Source organism: Sus scrofa, chromosome 14, assembly GCF_054392235.1.
Source record: "Sus scrofa isolate SSC_HxYL_T2T_F1_AM1 chromosome 14, Sscrofa_HxYL_maternal_Yorkshire_Landrace_v2.0, whole genome shotgun sequence".
Lineage (NCBI taxonomy): Eukaryota > Metazoa > Chordata > Mammalia > Artiodactyla > Suidae > Sus > Sus scrofa.
Window position 1 is genome coordinate 67496884 of NC_139396.1, and position 14216 is coordinate 67511099.

Below are 14216 nucleotides of genomic sequence, written 5' to 3' on the forward strand. Positions count from 1 at the left end.
TGGTGTAGCTTGCAGACGCGGCTTAGATTCCGAGTTGCTATGGCTCTGGTATAGGCCAGCAGCTGTAGCTCCAGTTCGACTCTTAGCCTGGGAACCTCTATATGCTAGGGTGCAGCCCTAAAAAAGACAAAAGACAAAAAAAAAGAAGAAGAAGAAGTTCTCCAAGTAGTTGAATCATCAGAAGACCTCAGAAAACTTTCAGAACTCAGTTTCCTGGGCCTTACTCCAGCCCTGCTGAATCAGTCTCTGTGGTTTGAGCCAGGAAATCTGCTTTACAAACTTCCCAAGTGGTTTTTGATGTGCAGCCAGATTTGGCAGCCAACTGCTCCAAATCCCCATTTACAATTACTTCTCATAGCTTTTCCCCCTGACAGCATCTCCAATGGTCTTCGGCTTATGTCAGTTATTAAAATTGACCATTTTGAGATCCCCTTGGAAATACCCAGTGTGCTCTTCTAACTGTAGCCCTGGATGACATGGGGAGGAAGCAGGGCCACAGGAGAAGGGCCAAAGGCATTTGCTTTAGTTTCCGACGGCCCTGTGTTCACAGCGGAAAATACTGAAACCAATACCTTTATGCTAACAGGGCAGGTGGTTGATTTGTAGTTTGCCCTTCACATTTAGGCTGGGTAGAGAGGCAAATGTTAATTGAGTGCACATTTATTTATTTTCACCACTTTAACCCATTTGGTTCTCAGGATAACTGTGTAAGGTAGGTGCTATTCCCCCACACACAAACACCCTTTTTTTTTTTTCAAGTCGAAGCTTAGGAAAGTTAGTAGCTTGCCCAGTCACATAAGTTGGCGACTGTCAGCTTCTGCATTCAGATACAGGTCTGATTTCCAAGGCCAGCTTCAGAAAGGTCAGAGGACCGATCTGCTCTTTTTCCCTCTGCCAGGCCAAGCGAGCGGTGCAGCGGGGAGCCACGGCGGTCATCTTCGATGTGTCTGAAAACCCAGAGGCTATTGATCAGGTAAACTCCTGGGGCCAGGCCCACGCTGTAGTGTCCCTGAGAGAAGCACTTCCTTTACTTGCTGTGGCTTCTCACACACCTGTCACCATCATCCTCAGGGCCTTTGCACCTGTCTGCCCTCATTCGTTATCCATGTTTGCACATCATACTCCATGGCAAGTGTATCGAGAGGGGTCCCAAGCCAGGAAGTCAGGGGTTGGGAGGCTTTTTCAAAGACCCTTCAGGTCCTGATCTATCCTAAAACAAGCATCATCCTCAGCCCCGAGGCTGTCGTGTTTTGAGCATTTGAGGATTTCCAAAAGGGCATTTAATATTCTTTTCCTCCAGCCTCCCTTTCTCTTGCTTCTTAAAGTAATAGCGTCTTCTAACCAGGACCCTCTTCTTCCTTAGCTCAATCAGGGCTCAGAAGACCCGCTCAAGAGGCCGGTGGTGTACGTAAAGGGCGCGGATGCCATCAAGCTGATGAACATTGTCAACAAGCAGAAAGTGGCTCGAGCTCAGATTCAGCACCGCCCTCCTCGAGTGAGCCTCGGCCCGGCGAGCCACAGGCCCCTTCTCTGCTGCTACCCTTACCTTCATTCCCTTCGGGCTTGGCCTTTTGCTCCTGCCTTCCTTCCGGCTAAAATGCTGGTGCCTCCTAGCTTCCTGTGGGTTTAGATCAGATATACGGCCGGGGGCCGGGGAGAAATTTCACCCAGTTCTCCTAGAAGTCCACCCAAGGGTAGATGGTTTGTGACCAGATGTCTCTTCCACCCAGCCTCCTCTCTTGATAACCTCTTGTCCTCTTTTCTGTTCTGTCCCATCTCCCTCAGAAAGGCTCACTGAGGGGGACTGAGGGAAGGGATACCCAGCACTCAGCTTCCTGTATCTCCCTCCTCCCATCGAACCTAGACTGAGAAAAAGGCCTGTACTTCCTTTTTCCTGTGGGTAAATGCACTATTGCAAGCCCCTCGTTTGTATTTGATTCTGGAAAAGTACACTTGCAACTGGGAGTGGCGCTCACAACTTCCAGGTGGTTAATGAACAGCTTCACTTTTTAGGCTTCTGACAAGTGTGTTAAAGGAACACTGCTGGCACCTGGGACAGGTGCCCCACACATGGTTTATTTCCTCCTCACAAATACTGAAATAGTCACGTAAAGGCCAATTCTTTTGTACACAGAAAATACCCGGATCCCCATCACATTGGATTAGTAAAACTCCATTCCTGTTGGCTAAACGCATGTCCTAGTTGAGATGGCTTTAAGGTTTTAGGAGGCAGTGTGCCATGAGGAAAAGGTAAGAACTGAAACTAGAGGGAGTTTGCAGAACTGACTTGCTGGCTGCTTTTTAAAGGAAAAAAGCGCACTTTGGTAAATATGACTCATTGCAGTGGAAGCTGATATTTGTGGAAGCAGCATGCAATTTTCTGAGTTGTTGTAAACCATTAATTATATGGTTAGTAATCACTGTTCCCTCAAAACATGACACTCACTCCTTTGTCCCATAAATGTGATATTTGTGTTTATCTGGAAGGGCCTCTCCTACCGGTTACAGCGAACTTTATGCTCATTCCACAGGGAGCGAGGCTTTATGAACAGAGTCCCCTTGGCTCTTATGAGGCCTGGCTGAGACCAGTGGTGCAGGCCTCCCCCGGGCCACACCACAGGCACTGCCTGGGCCACACTGTGAGGTGTGTCCTACACAAGAGGGAAGATGCACCCCAGGGGCCCCTCCTTGTTCTGCCAGGTCCTACCCAGCCTGTGCGCCGATCCCCAGGCTGAAGACAGCTGTGACTCACAGTGTCTGTGTTCTGTTCCAGCAACCCACTGAATACTTTGATATGGGAATTTTCCTGGCTTTCTTCGTCGTGGTTTCCTTGGTCTGCCTCATCCTCCTCGTCAAAATCAAGCTGAAGCAGCGACGCAGTCAGGTAACGCCCTGCTGCCCTTTTACTGGGGCAGACCAGGGCTGGGTCCTGAGCCTGGCAGTCTGTTCTCAGTGGCCTAGAACCAACAGAGATGGATGAAAACCAGAGCAAATCTTGTAGCACTGTTATCTCAGTTCTGAAAGGGCCCGTCCTCCAAGGGCCAGCACTGAGGCTATTTCCAGCCAGAGGTTTATTCAAAGAGATGTTGAAATGTTAATGTGGAGCCCCAGAGCCTTGCCCCTCAAATATGATCTGGGGACCGGCAGCATCCGCATCACTGGGGAGCTGGGTAGAAATGCAGAATCTCGAGCCGCACCCCAGACCTGCCACATCTGCATCCGTGTCTCCTGAGCTCTGCCAGCAAATCTCAGTTACAGGAACTGCCCTGGTGCCCTGGCTGGCACGAAACTGCATGCCTTTCGGGAGGAAGGATTTGGGGGTGGAGGGCCCAGGGAGGGTAAGTGGTAGCCAGGCTCTCAGGTGTGTGTAGCGTGATGTCTCCTGAGAAACAGCAGACCTCGGCACCGGGCTCTCTCACCAGCAGAGCAGCTGTGGGGCTTGTTGAGCACCCCCCAGGCACTGCTGCATTTGCCCTCAAACTTTCTTCAGTGGAGGGAGGAACCCTTAGCACAGCACAGACTTGGCCCAATAATTGAAGTAGACATGCTTGGGAAAAGCCTAGGTTAAGGTAGCAGACACTCAGGAGTCTAGAAAAGCTGTTCTCTGGAACTCTGGTGTTCTGAAGTTTTAGTGATTTCTCAGAAGTTGTCCTGGCCTGTCCTGGTACGTGAGTGACGTGGCCCCAGGTGGGGACTAGCACTCCTAACACGTACCAGACCCTGACATGAACCACACATTCTGCCTCACAGAATTCCATGAACAGGCTGGCTGTGCAGGCTTTGGAGAAGATGGAAACCAGGAAGTTCAACTCCAAGAGCAAGGGGCGCCGGGAGGGCAGCTGCGGGGCCCTGGACACACTCAGCAGCAGCTCCACGTCCGACTGTGCCATCTGCCTGGAGAAGTACATCGACGGAGAGGTAACAGCAGAGGCGAGCCATTCTGGGAGGGGACGAGGAGGATGGGCCCACAAAGGTGCCCTGGACTGGGAAGGTGCCCTGCATGCTCTTCCCATGCCTGGTTCTCAGGGGATGTCCTAAGACCTTCTAACTGCTCTTCCCCCTGGAGGGAACCAGCTGAACATAGGCCATTTCAGAAGTCGATCAGAAAACGTTTAGTTTTAAGAACATTCATGTGTGTTGACTTAATTTTAGGATCGCTCTTCTGAAATTCCCATTGTGGCTCAGCGGGTTACAAACCCAACATAGTGTCTTGAGGATACAGATTCAATCCCTGGCCTCGCTCAGTGGGTTAAGGACCCGGTGTTGCCATGGCTGTGGTGTAGGTCACAGATTCGGCTCAGATCTGGCATTGCTGTGGTTGTAGCGTAGGCCGGCAGCTGCAGCTCCTATTCGACCCCTAGCCTGGGAAGCTCCATGTGACGTGGGTGTGGCCCTAAAAGGGAAAAAAAAAAAAAATTTGCTCTTCTGAAAAGTCTGGGACCTGACTTGATACTAAACCTCTTCTGTATGAAACGTTTACATTTTTACTTAGACAAGGGATGTGGATGGCCCTTTTTTCCTTTTAGCTTTTTTTCTGAAAGTGTCAGACTTTCATAAAAGTTGCAAGTACTGTACAGTGAATGCTGTATCATTCACTTAGAATTACCCACTGTTACGTTATTTGCTTCATCTCTTTCTGGTTAGAGCCATGCATGTGCGCTTGCATGCACACGCTCGTGCGCGCACGCGCACACACACGTTTTGGGAAGTGGGGAGCAAACCACTTCAGAATTAGTTGCAGGCATTTGCCCCTTTAATGAAAGCATTCCACTGCTGTGTAGACTGTAGGATGGAAAAAGGTTTTACGAAGGCCCTCAGGTTAATGGTCTCTCTGCGGGTTGCCTAAATCTTTTTTTTCCTTTTGATCTTTTTAGGGCCTCACGCACGGCATTTGGAGGTTCCCAGGCTAGGGGTCAAATTGGAGCTGTAGCTGCCGGCCTTCCCATAGCCACAACAACGCCAGATCTGAGCCACATCTGTGACCTACACCACAGCTCATGGTAACGCCAGATCCTTAACCTACTGAGCAAGACCAGGGATGGAACCTGCGTCCTCATGAATCCTATTCGGGTTCGTTTCCGCTGTGCCACAACAGAAACTCTGGTTGCCTAAATTCTCATCTTAGCCCAGAGGATTCTAGAGGCTTTGTCATCTTGGGCAAGTGACTCTTCTCCACACCTCTGCCGGTGACATGGGCCTAAAACTGACCTGCGCTCCAGGTGATGATGATGATGAAGGTTACATGAAAAATCCAGGTAGAATCCTTACCATGGTCAGGTCAGGTACAGCCTTAGGTGTTAGTTTGAATAGTACTGTTGAGCTGGTCAGAGAATGGAAAAACAAGGTAAAAGTAGCAAGGATAGAGGATGCTTTGGACTCAGGAATTTCAGAGGTGGTTCTGCCTCAGAACCCCACCTCCTCCTCTCCACGTAGGGTGCTTTGTTATAAACCGTGTGCCCCCAGGTGAGTGTCAAGGGTCTGGTGAGGGAGAGGATAGGCGAACTCTGCCCTTTAGCTGCCCACCTGGCAGTCAGGGGTCCCACGCATCTTCCTTTCTACCCGCCACGTGAGGTACCCAGGGGTGGCCACCATCCCAGAGATGCAGAAGGTCTTGGGTTGTGCGGCTGTCCCTCCACGCCCCCAGCCGAGCACCTGTCTTAGCATCAGCTTTAGCACCCCACGTGCACAGCAGAAACACGAGTGCCTTCCTCCCCACGTGCACAGCAGAAACACGAGTGCAGCAAGAAGGGGGCTGGTTCCCCCCTCAACACCAAGCGCCATGGTTGGAGCTGCTGATGGGCCATTTCTGTCTCCCTGAATTCCAGGAAATTCATCCCATGTGTAACTGGAGAGAGGGTGGAGGGAGCCTCTGAGTACCACCTCAGTGAACTGGGCTCTGGGGTCCATGCTGGGCTGCACAGGGGGAGGCACGTGCGGGGTGCCCGTGCCCTCCCTTCAGGCCCTGTGTCCTCTCCCCTTTCCCAGGAGCTGCGGGTCATCCCCTGCACTCACCGCTTTCACAGAAAGTGCGTGGATCCATGGCTGCTGCAGCACCACACCTGTCCCCACTGTCGACACAACATCATAGGTAATTCTCACCTCCCTCTGTTGCTGCTGAAGAGTCACTGTCTTCCCCAAGTACCTAGCCAGAGACTGGCATGTGCCACAGGCTGGGAGCAAGTGAAACCACCATGGTGCTGCCATCTGGACTTGGAGATGTGGAGGCCTGGGTTTTAGAGGCCTCCAAACCCTTAGGAGAGCCTTGAGGTGCAGGGTCACCCCAAGTTCAAGTTTTGGCTTTGACGTGAGCAGTGTCCTGACCTTGGGCAAGGCATCTGGCCTCTCCAGACCTTGGGCCCATCATGTTTTGAACAGGAATGGCAAGTGGTGCCTGGTACCCAGGCTTGTGATGCTGCTCATGCATCACTGTAGGGGCGGGTGAGGGACTGAGATGCTGGGTGCTCCCAGGTAGCTGTTTTTCCAAGAAGGGAAGTGCCTTTCCTCTCTGTGTTCTTGCTGCTCCCTTGTGCCTTTGTCATGCAGAGCAGTAGGGAGGTGGGAAACGGACCCTTTCAGGAGTGACCACCATTCAAGTGGAGAAGCAGGTTGTGGCCAGATTTGATGCCCGCTCGGGATGGGCCAGGGTCTGGGGATTGGGCACCCTGGCAGCCGCTGCCTCGGTCTGTGCCTGCCTCTGCCCCTCTAGCCCTTGGCTCTTCTGACTGTTTACTCTGCCTCCCTGCAGAGCAAAAGGGAAACCCAAGTGCCATGTGTGTGGAGCCCAGCAACCTCGCTCGCGGCCGGCAGCAGAGGGTGATCTTGCCGGTGCACTACCCTGGCCGCGTGCACAGGACCAACGCCATCCCGGCCTACCCCACGAGGACGAGTATGGACTCCCACGGGAACCCCGTCACGCTGCTGACCATGGACCGGCATGGGGAGCAAGGCCTCTATTCACCACAGACCCCCGCCTACATCCGCAGCTACCCGCCCCTCCACCTGGACCCCACCCTGGGCCCACACCGCTGTGGCCTGGAGCACCGGCCCTACTCGCCAGCCCACCCCTTCCGCAGGCCCAAGTTTGGCAGCCGCGGCTTCTCCAAGGCAGCTTGCTTCTCCCAGTATGAGACCATGTACCAGCACTACTACTTCCAGGGCCTCAGCTACCCCGAGCAGGAGGGGCAGGCCCCCCCGAGCCTTGCTCCCAGGGGCCCGGCCCGCGCCTTCCCCCCGGGCAGCGGTGGCCTGCTCTTCCCCCCCGTGGTGCACATGGCCCCGGCCTCGCACCTGGAGAGCGGCAGCGCGTCCAGCTTCAGCTGCTACCACGGCCACCGCTCGGTGTGCAGTGGCTACCTGGCCGACTGCCCAGGCAGCGACAGCAGCAGCAGCAGTAGCAGCTCGGGCCAGTGCCGCTGCTCCTCCAGCGACTCAGTGGTGGACTGCACGGAGGTCAGCAACCAGGGCGTGTATGGGAGCTGCTCCACTTTCCGCAGCTCGCTCAGCAGCGACTACGACCCCTTCATCTACCGTAGCCGGAGCCCTTGTCGTGCTGGCGATGTGGGGGGCTCGGGCCGGGTGCCCGTTGTTCGCCTTGAGGGCTCCCCACCACCTGAGGAGCTCCCAGCGGCACCGGGTCAAGGTGCTGGGCGGGGAGAGCCTTGGGCTGGCCCCGCCTCCCCCTCGGGAGACCGGCTCTCCAACTGCAGCCTGGAGATGAACTATAGCAGCAGCTCCTCCCTGGAGCCCCGGGGGCCCAACAGCTCTACCTCAGAAGTGGGGCTCGAGGCCTCTCCTGGGGCCGCCCCGGACCTCACGAGGACCTGGAAGGGGGCCCAGGAGGGGCCGTCTTGTGCCTGCTGCTGTGAGCCCCAGCCTTCCCACCCAGAGCCCAGTGGGGGAGCGGCCGGGGGCAGCCCCTTGTTCCTGGGCCCCATGGCCAGGGAGTCGAAGCTGGGGAGCTCCCCGGGCCCGTGTGGCCTCCACCCAGACCACTTACCCAGGACAGATGGGGTGAAATATGAGGGCCTGCCCTGCTGCTTCTATGAAGAGAAGCAGGTGGCCCATGGTGGCGGCTACACCGAGGACTGCTCGGTGCGCGTGCAGTACACGCTTGCCCAGGAGCCCCCACCCGGCTGCCATGCCGGGGCCCGGGACCTGAGCCAGCGCATCCCCATCATTCCGGAGGATGTGGACTGTGATTTGGGCTTGCCCTCCGACTGCCAAGAGACCCGTGTCCTAGGCCCCTGGGGTGAGATGCCACCAGGTCCAGAGGCCCTGTGGCCCTGCCAGGGCCTGGGAACAGCCCAGGAAGAAGAACGATTTCTGTGCTGCCCAACCAGGGCACCAGTGCCACCTGGCTGCCCTCTGGAGGAAGTGCGGGCCACCAGGGCCAGCTCCCCCAGTGCCCCCCAGGACACTCAGGAGTCTAGCGCCACAGCCACTGAGGCTGCAGGTGAGAGCAGAAGGTGACAGTAGGCCAGAGTCTGGGTCTTCTCTCCCTTTTCACTTTCCAAGTGACTTTTTGGTGCCCTTGACTTTACCTGATGATTTTCAAGTGTTATTCCCCAACCCAGCCCTTCCTCTGAGCCCTGGACCTGCCGGGTGCTCTGCTTCTGTGATCCACCCCCCCGCCCCCAGATGTCACAGGCCTTCCCACCCCATCCCGCCATAGCAGTGTCTCCAGTTCCTCCCTCTGTACCCTTTTTTTCCAAGGCTCCCCACCCCAGAAGCTCAGGCCCAAAGCCCAGGCCTCAGCCTGCCCTGCCCCTCACATTCCAGTGTCCCAGGCTTCTTGACCCATGGGGGAGAACTGCAGGTGCTGGTTTTCCCCTCATCCCAGAAAAATGAAACCTAGCAGAAGACACCCAAAATCCAAGTCCAAGGAGTTCCCTGTGGCACAGCAGGTTAAGGACCTGGCATTGTCACTGCAGCAGCGCAGGTCCACTGCAATGGCACAGGTTCCGTCCCTGGCCTGTGCCAGGGGTGTGGCCAAAAAAAAAAATCCAAGTCCAGATTTGTTTAGATCTCAGCAGTCATCACGAAATTGCTATATAGCCAGATATTTTGCCTCAGTAATAAACAGTGTGCAAACCAGCACCTTTGAGTAGCACTGGGACTAGTTCCTTCTCCAGAGTACATCCCACAGTGATGCACTCTGCCTGCCCCACTCCCACCCCCACCCCCACAGCCACCTGTCGGCAGCCAGGCCTGTTTCCTCTCTGCAGGGTGAAGGCGGTAGCCTCTGGTCTGTTGCTGGTTTTGCCTTCTGTTCAACTTGGGTGCCAGAGTCTTTTTAAAAACATCAGTCTAGGAGTTCCCATCATGGCTCAGTGGTAATGAACCAATTAGCATCCATGAGGATGCAGGTTCAATCCCAGGCCTCGCTCAGTGGGTTAAGGATCCTGAGTTGCCATAAGCTGGTGTAGGTCGCAGAGGAGGCTCAGATCTGGTGTGGCTGTGGCATAGGCCGGCGGCTACAGCCCTGATTCAGCCCCTAGCCTAGGAACCCCCATATGCTGCGGGCGATGCCCTAAAAAAGAAAAAAAGAAAACATCTATCTTTACACCAGAAAACCCTTCACTGACCTGCCACTACCTTCAGAGTTTTAGTAGTGTAAACCTCACACCCAGTTCCATGTGATCAGGCCCTGCCGACCCTTCTGCCCATGTCCCGCCTGCCCCACTGTTCACCATTTCGGCACCTGTACCAGGCTTGCTCCATCCTCCAGGCTTCTCTGCCACTCTCTTCTGTGGATCTCAGCCTAAGTGACACCCTCCAGCCCCCTCTGAGTTGACTCACACCCTATGTTTTCTGCCCAGGTTTTCACCCCATGAAATTCCTGTGTTATGAGGTCTGAGAGCTCCAAGATGGGCGTCTGCTCCCCTGCTCTTCCCAGTGCCTGTGACAGTGCCCATGCATATGTTTTGCGCTTTTTGTTTCCATGCTGCCTAAGGGCTTCCAGGGGCTCAGCACTGCCCAGGGTTCAAGGCCAGCTCTCTAGAAAGCACCTATGCCCTCAGAAAGGGGACTTGGGTGGGTTAAGAATCCAACTAGGAACCATGAAGATGTGGGTTCAGTCCCTGGCCTTGCTCAGTGGGTTAAGGGTCCGATGTCACCAAAAAGTGTAGTGTAAGTCACAGACGTGGCTTGGATCCAGCGTGGCTGTGGCTGTGGCACAGGTTGGCAGCTGCAGTTCCTTCAACCCCTAGCCTGGGAACTTCCATATGCTGCAGATGCGGACCTAAAAAGCAAAAAACAAAACAACAACAGAAAACAGAAATCCTGCCCCTTGCTGGGATGGGCCCCCAAGTCCCTTGCCTGGTCCCCAGGGTGTGCGGGCGCCCTCCCCTGATGATTGTTCTCTCTCTCCTAGGACAGGGATCTCGCCCAGGAGCCTGAGCTAAGAAGGAACTCTTACGTGGAAATGGGAACTGCATGGAGACTCCAAACTCTGACTCCCTACAGAAAAAAGATTTTTTTAGCTTTGACAAACACACTAAAGTGGTAATAAAGAGAGCCCTGCTTCTCAACCCAAAATGTGAGCCGCCTGTGGCAGCCCCCTCCCCCCATTAACAAACCAACAAACAAAATTCTGAGTCCTTTGCCTCTTTTGATAACATGTTATCCTTCTGTATTGTAAATGTGTGTGCTTGGGGTTCTGAGGTGTGTGGGATTGAGTTCTCTGCTTTGTTTTTTAAGATATTATATGTAAATGTAAAAAGTTATTTAAATATATATTTTAAAGAACCCTTAATTGCCAACTTTTGCTGAAAAAAAAAAAAAATTCACTGCTGCATTAATTGAACCACATCATGTGTAGATACTGTTGTCTCCCTGGAGGGAGCTCAGGCCTTTGAAAAGCTCAGGGCTACACCTGCCTTAGAAAATGAACCAGAAACTTGAAGTAAAGCTAGTTGATATGGGTACAAACTCTGAGGAACAATGCAATGCTGCCTCTTTCTTTCTCGTGGCAAGTCCCAACTTAACAAAATTTCAGGTCTTCTCGGAAGCCGTGCTTCTCCAGCCCGCACCTTTAGGCAGCTCATGGAAACAGCTAGGAACAGAGCAGAAGGTCTTGCAGCATGGGGAGCTGGAACAAGCCATTGCTACTTAAGCCCTGAGGTGACAGGGACGACTGCCCAGTGTCCTCAGCCTGACCCCTCTGGCATCGTCCTAAGTAGAAGGACATAGTTCATAGTCCTGATCTTAGGCTTCCTGCCACGGGCTGCAGAGATGGTTCTACGGGGTGCATGGGGACAAGCACCCAGGAGGAAGGCCCGTAGTTGTGCAACCTTGGTGTGTAACCTTGGTGTGTGACAACGGAGCTAGGGGCGAGGAGGGATGGAGGCCCTCCACCCCCACCCGCGCGGGCCTGTGTGCAGGCGTCCTTGAGGGCGCAGCCACACCCCTCGGCTGCTCGGGGCCTCCAGCTGCCTTCCTGGGGGGCGTGGCCAGGGCCCCACCGGGGTCTGAGCTCTGTTCGAAGGATAAGTTTCCCATCCCATTTCCTTATGGAAGCATCGCTTCAGGGTTATTCAGCTTTCTGCCTCATGACTGAAATTGCTCATCTCGCCTGCAAATGTCTACTATCCTTTCTACCTAATGCACTATTATGTATTGATTCTCCATGAGACAAACAGAAAGAGACTATCAGATAGTTGAGACCCAAAGGGTAGGTTTTTGTATATTATTCCACCCTTTTGTTGTTTTTGTTGTTTTAAGAGGGAGGGAGAGTTTAAAACCCAAACCATTGTTTAAAAAAGATGTTAACATTTTAAAAGGGAGAATCTATTTAAAGCTCTTTCAGATCAGGGATTGTCATCCTTTTTGTCCTGTGTATTTCTCGTTCTTAAAAAAAATGTTTTTTAGAAGAAACTAATCACATTAGCCCTTGTGTTTGCTGACTCTCTGGTCACTCTTAATTATTCATTTATTTAGCAGGCATCAGTTGTCATCTGAAGTGCTCATTTGCTGAATAGGAAGCTGGAGACCTGGCCCCCCTGTAGATGGAGAAATAGAGACCACCCTGGGCTGCCAGGGGACAGGGATGGCTCCTCTCCAGTAAGGCTCAGGGGACGCCAGCCCAGGGTCCACACCAGAACATTTGGGAGAATCTTACTGTGTCAGAATCCTTTTGACTTAAAAACTCCAGCCTGTGATGAGGAAACTTATTTACTTCCAGCCAGGATTTGACTGAAAGAAATTCCAGCGTCCAGTGATCCGGCCACTTGCCATTTAAGAGCTCATTGTGGTGACATTTGTCCTCCAGTCTCAGAGGTGTGGTCCCTTGGGGGCGGCTCCTCACCCCTTATGCCCAGCACACCTGTTGGCGAGGGTGTGAGAAGCGCCTGAGCCCTTGGCATGTGATCTGGGCCGCCTTTATTTCTTGGGCCAGGAGTAGCAGCTGCTGAGGACAGCAGCTTGCATGTCGTGGTTTTAGGGAAGGAGTGGGGGGTATTATGGCTTCTAACGTGAACTTCTGCTTTTACACAAAGCAGCTTCTCATTGTTGAGATTTTATTTGTTAGTTTGTGGTTTTGTGGGTTTTTTGTTGTTGTTGTTGCTTTTGTTTTTAATGCCTTTGAGCACATATTATCTTCCTTGTCTGAATCCATACCCCCAAAGTGGCTTTCTTTAGCCCTGGCTGGAAAATTGCTCCTCAACAGCCTTAAGCAAGAAATAGATGAGGAGAGAATGTGACTTCAACTGGGCTTATTAAAATAAATGTGTCCAATTTTCACTTGAAAGAGCAATAACTACAGATGGCAAAAGAAACAATTTAATTTTCATGGTTTATTGGGTGATAGAAACAAAAATGAAGTTTTAAGACTTTAAATCTCAACCACTGTCTTAGATTTGTGTTGGCTCACCAGACAGGGAGGTCACTGAAATATAGTGACCAACTACATTATTGCCTCACCATTCAAATCGAAAGAAATGTCTTCTTTAATGTCGCAAGACCCCAATAATGATGATGACAGGTACCTTTTATCGGTGGCCTCTCAGCAGCGTGAAAGCTCCCATGAAAACTGGGGGCTTCACAGTTTCCACGGAGAGCCACACCCCCACCCACGGTTGCCAGAAAGTGACTGTCGTGCGTGGTCTCATGTCCCAGCCTTGCAGGTAGGACAGCCATGTAAACTAAAGAGTGCTAGAACCAGTTGGTAGAGGGGGTTAGGGAGTTCTGGTCCACATGGTACCTCTTTGTAGCAGACACAACCCCGGTATGCGGGCCTTTACTCTGTCTCTTGGCCTCTGAACCCATGCCGCTTTGTAAAGCTCCCTCTGCTGTCCCACTGCTCACACCCTCCCTTCGTGCTGCTAGTTCCTACTCAAAAGTTCATGCAGGACTAATGCTTTTAAAATGAGGTCTAAAAAATAATTACTAAGCAAGAGTATTATTTTTTAAACAGAACTGCCTTTTTCTATTCTTTATATAAACTTGTGTTGGTCTAAGGCACTATTTTAAAATGTTTTTTAAAAATTTCTCCCATAGCACTTAAAAGATATTTTGTAAAGACTTTGCTGTAAAGATTTTGTAATAAAATGGTCTAAGGGCTCCTTCTCCAACATTACCATTTTTTAAAAATGTTTTAAAGGCTAGAAAACAACTTATGTATATTCTGTATATGTATAGCAGCACATTTCATTTATGGAAATATGTTCTCAGAATATTTATTTACTAATATATTTATCTTAAGCCATGTCTTATGTTGAGAGTGTGACATTGTTGGAATAATCATTGAAAATGACTAACATGAGGCCCTGTAAATACATGATAATTGCACACAGATTTTACATATTTGCCGACCAAAAAATGATTTAAAATAAGTTGTAGTCTTCTATGGTTTTGTAACAAATTGTACAAATGACTGTAAAAAAAAATACAATTTTATCAAGTATGTGTTATGTTGTCCTTGCTCTATTTGGTAAAGTTTACAGATTCCACAAAGACGTCTGCGGGAAGCATTGCCTTTTTTTTTTTTCAAGGGCTTCACCTGTGACATATGGAGGTTTCCAGGCTACAGGTTGAATAGGAGCTGCGGTTGCTGGCCTTCACCACAGCCACAGGATCTGAGCCACATCTGTGACCTACATCACAGCTCACGTCAACGCCAGATCTTTAACCCACTGAGCGGGGCCAGGGATCCCAAGTCCTCATGGATGCTAGTTGGGTCCTTTCCACTGAGCCACAATGGGAACTCCAAAGTAGCTCCT

The 14216-nt window shown here is 51.9% G+C and overlaps 1 protein-coding gene across 1 annotated transcript in view; it reads left to right on the forward strand.

Annotated features, from left to right (window-relative positions):
* Positions 1–13900, forward strand: part of ZNRF3 (zinc and ring finger 3) — a 149347-nt gene extending 135447 nt beyond the window's left edge. Inside the window, 7 exon segments of the mRNA XM_021073755.2 lie at positions 899–973; positions 1364–1495; positions 2774–2884; positions 3751–3918; positions 5986–6088; positions 6746–8452; positions 10373–13900. Of these exon segments, the coding sequence (XP_020929414.2) occupies positions 899–973; positions 1364–1495; positions 2774–2884; positions 3751–3918; positions 5986–6088; positions 6746–8452; positions 10373–10398 (2322 nt within the window). The 3' untranslated portion in view covers positions 10399–13900.
* The last annotated feature ends 316 nt before the right edge of the window (positions 13901–14216 follow it).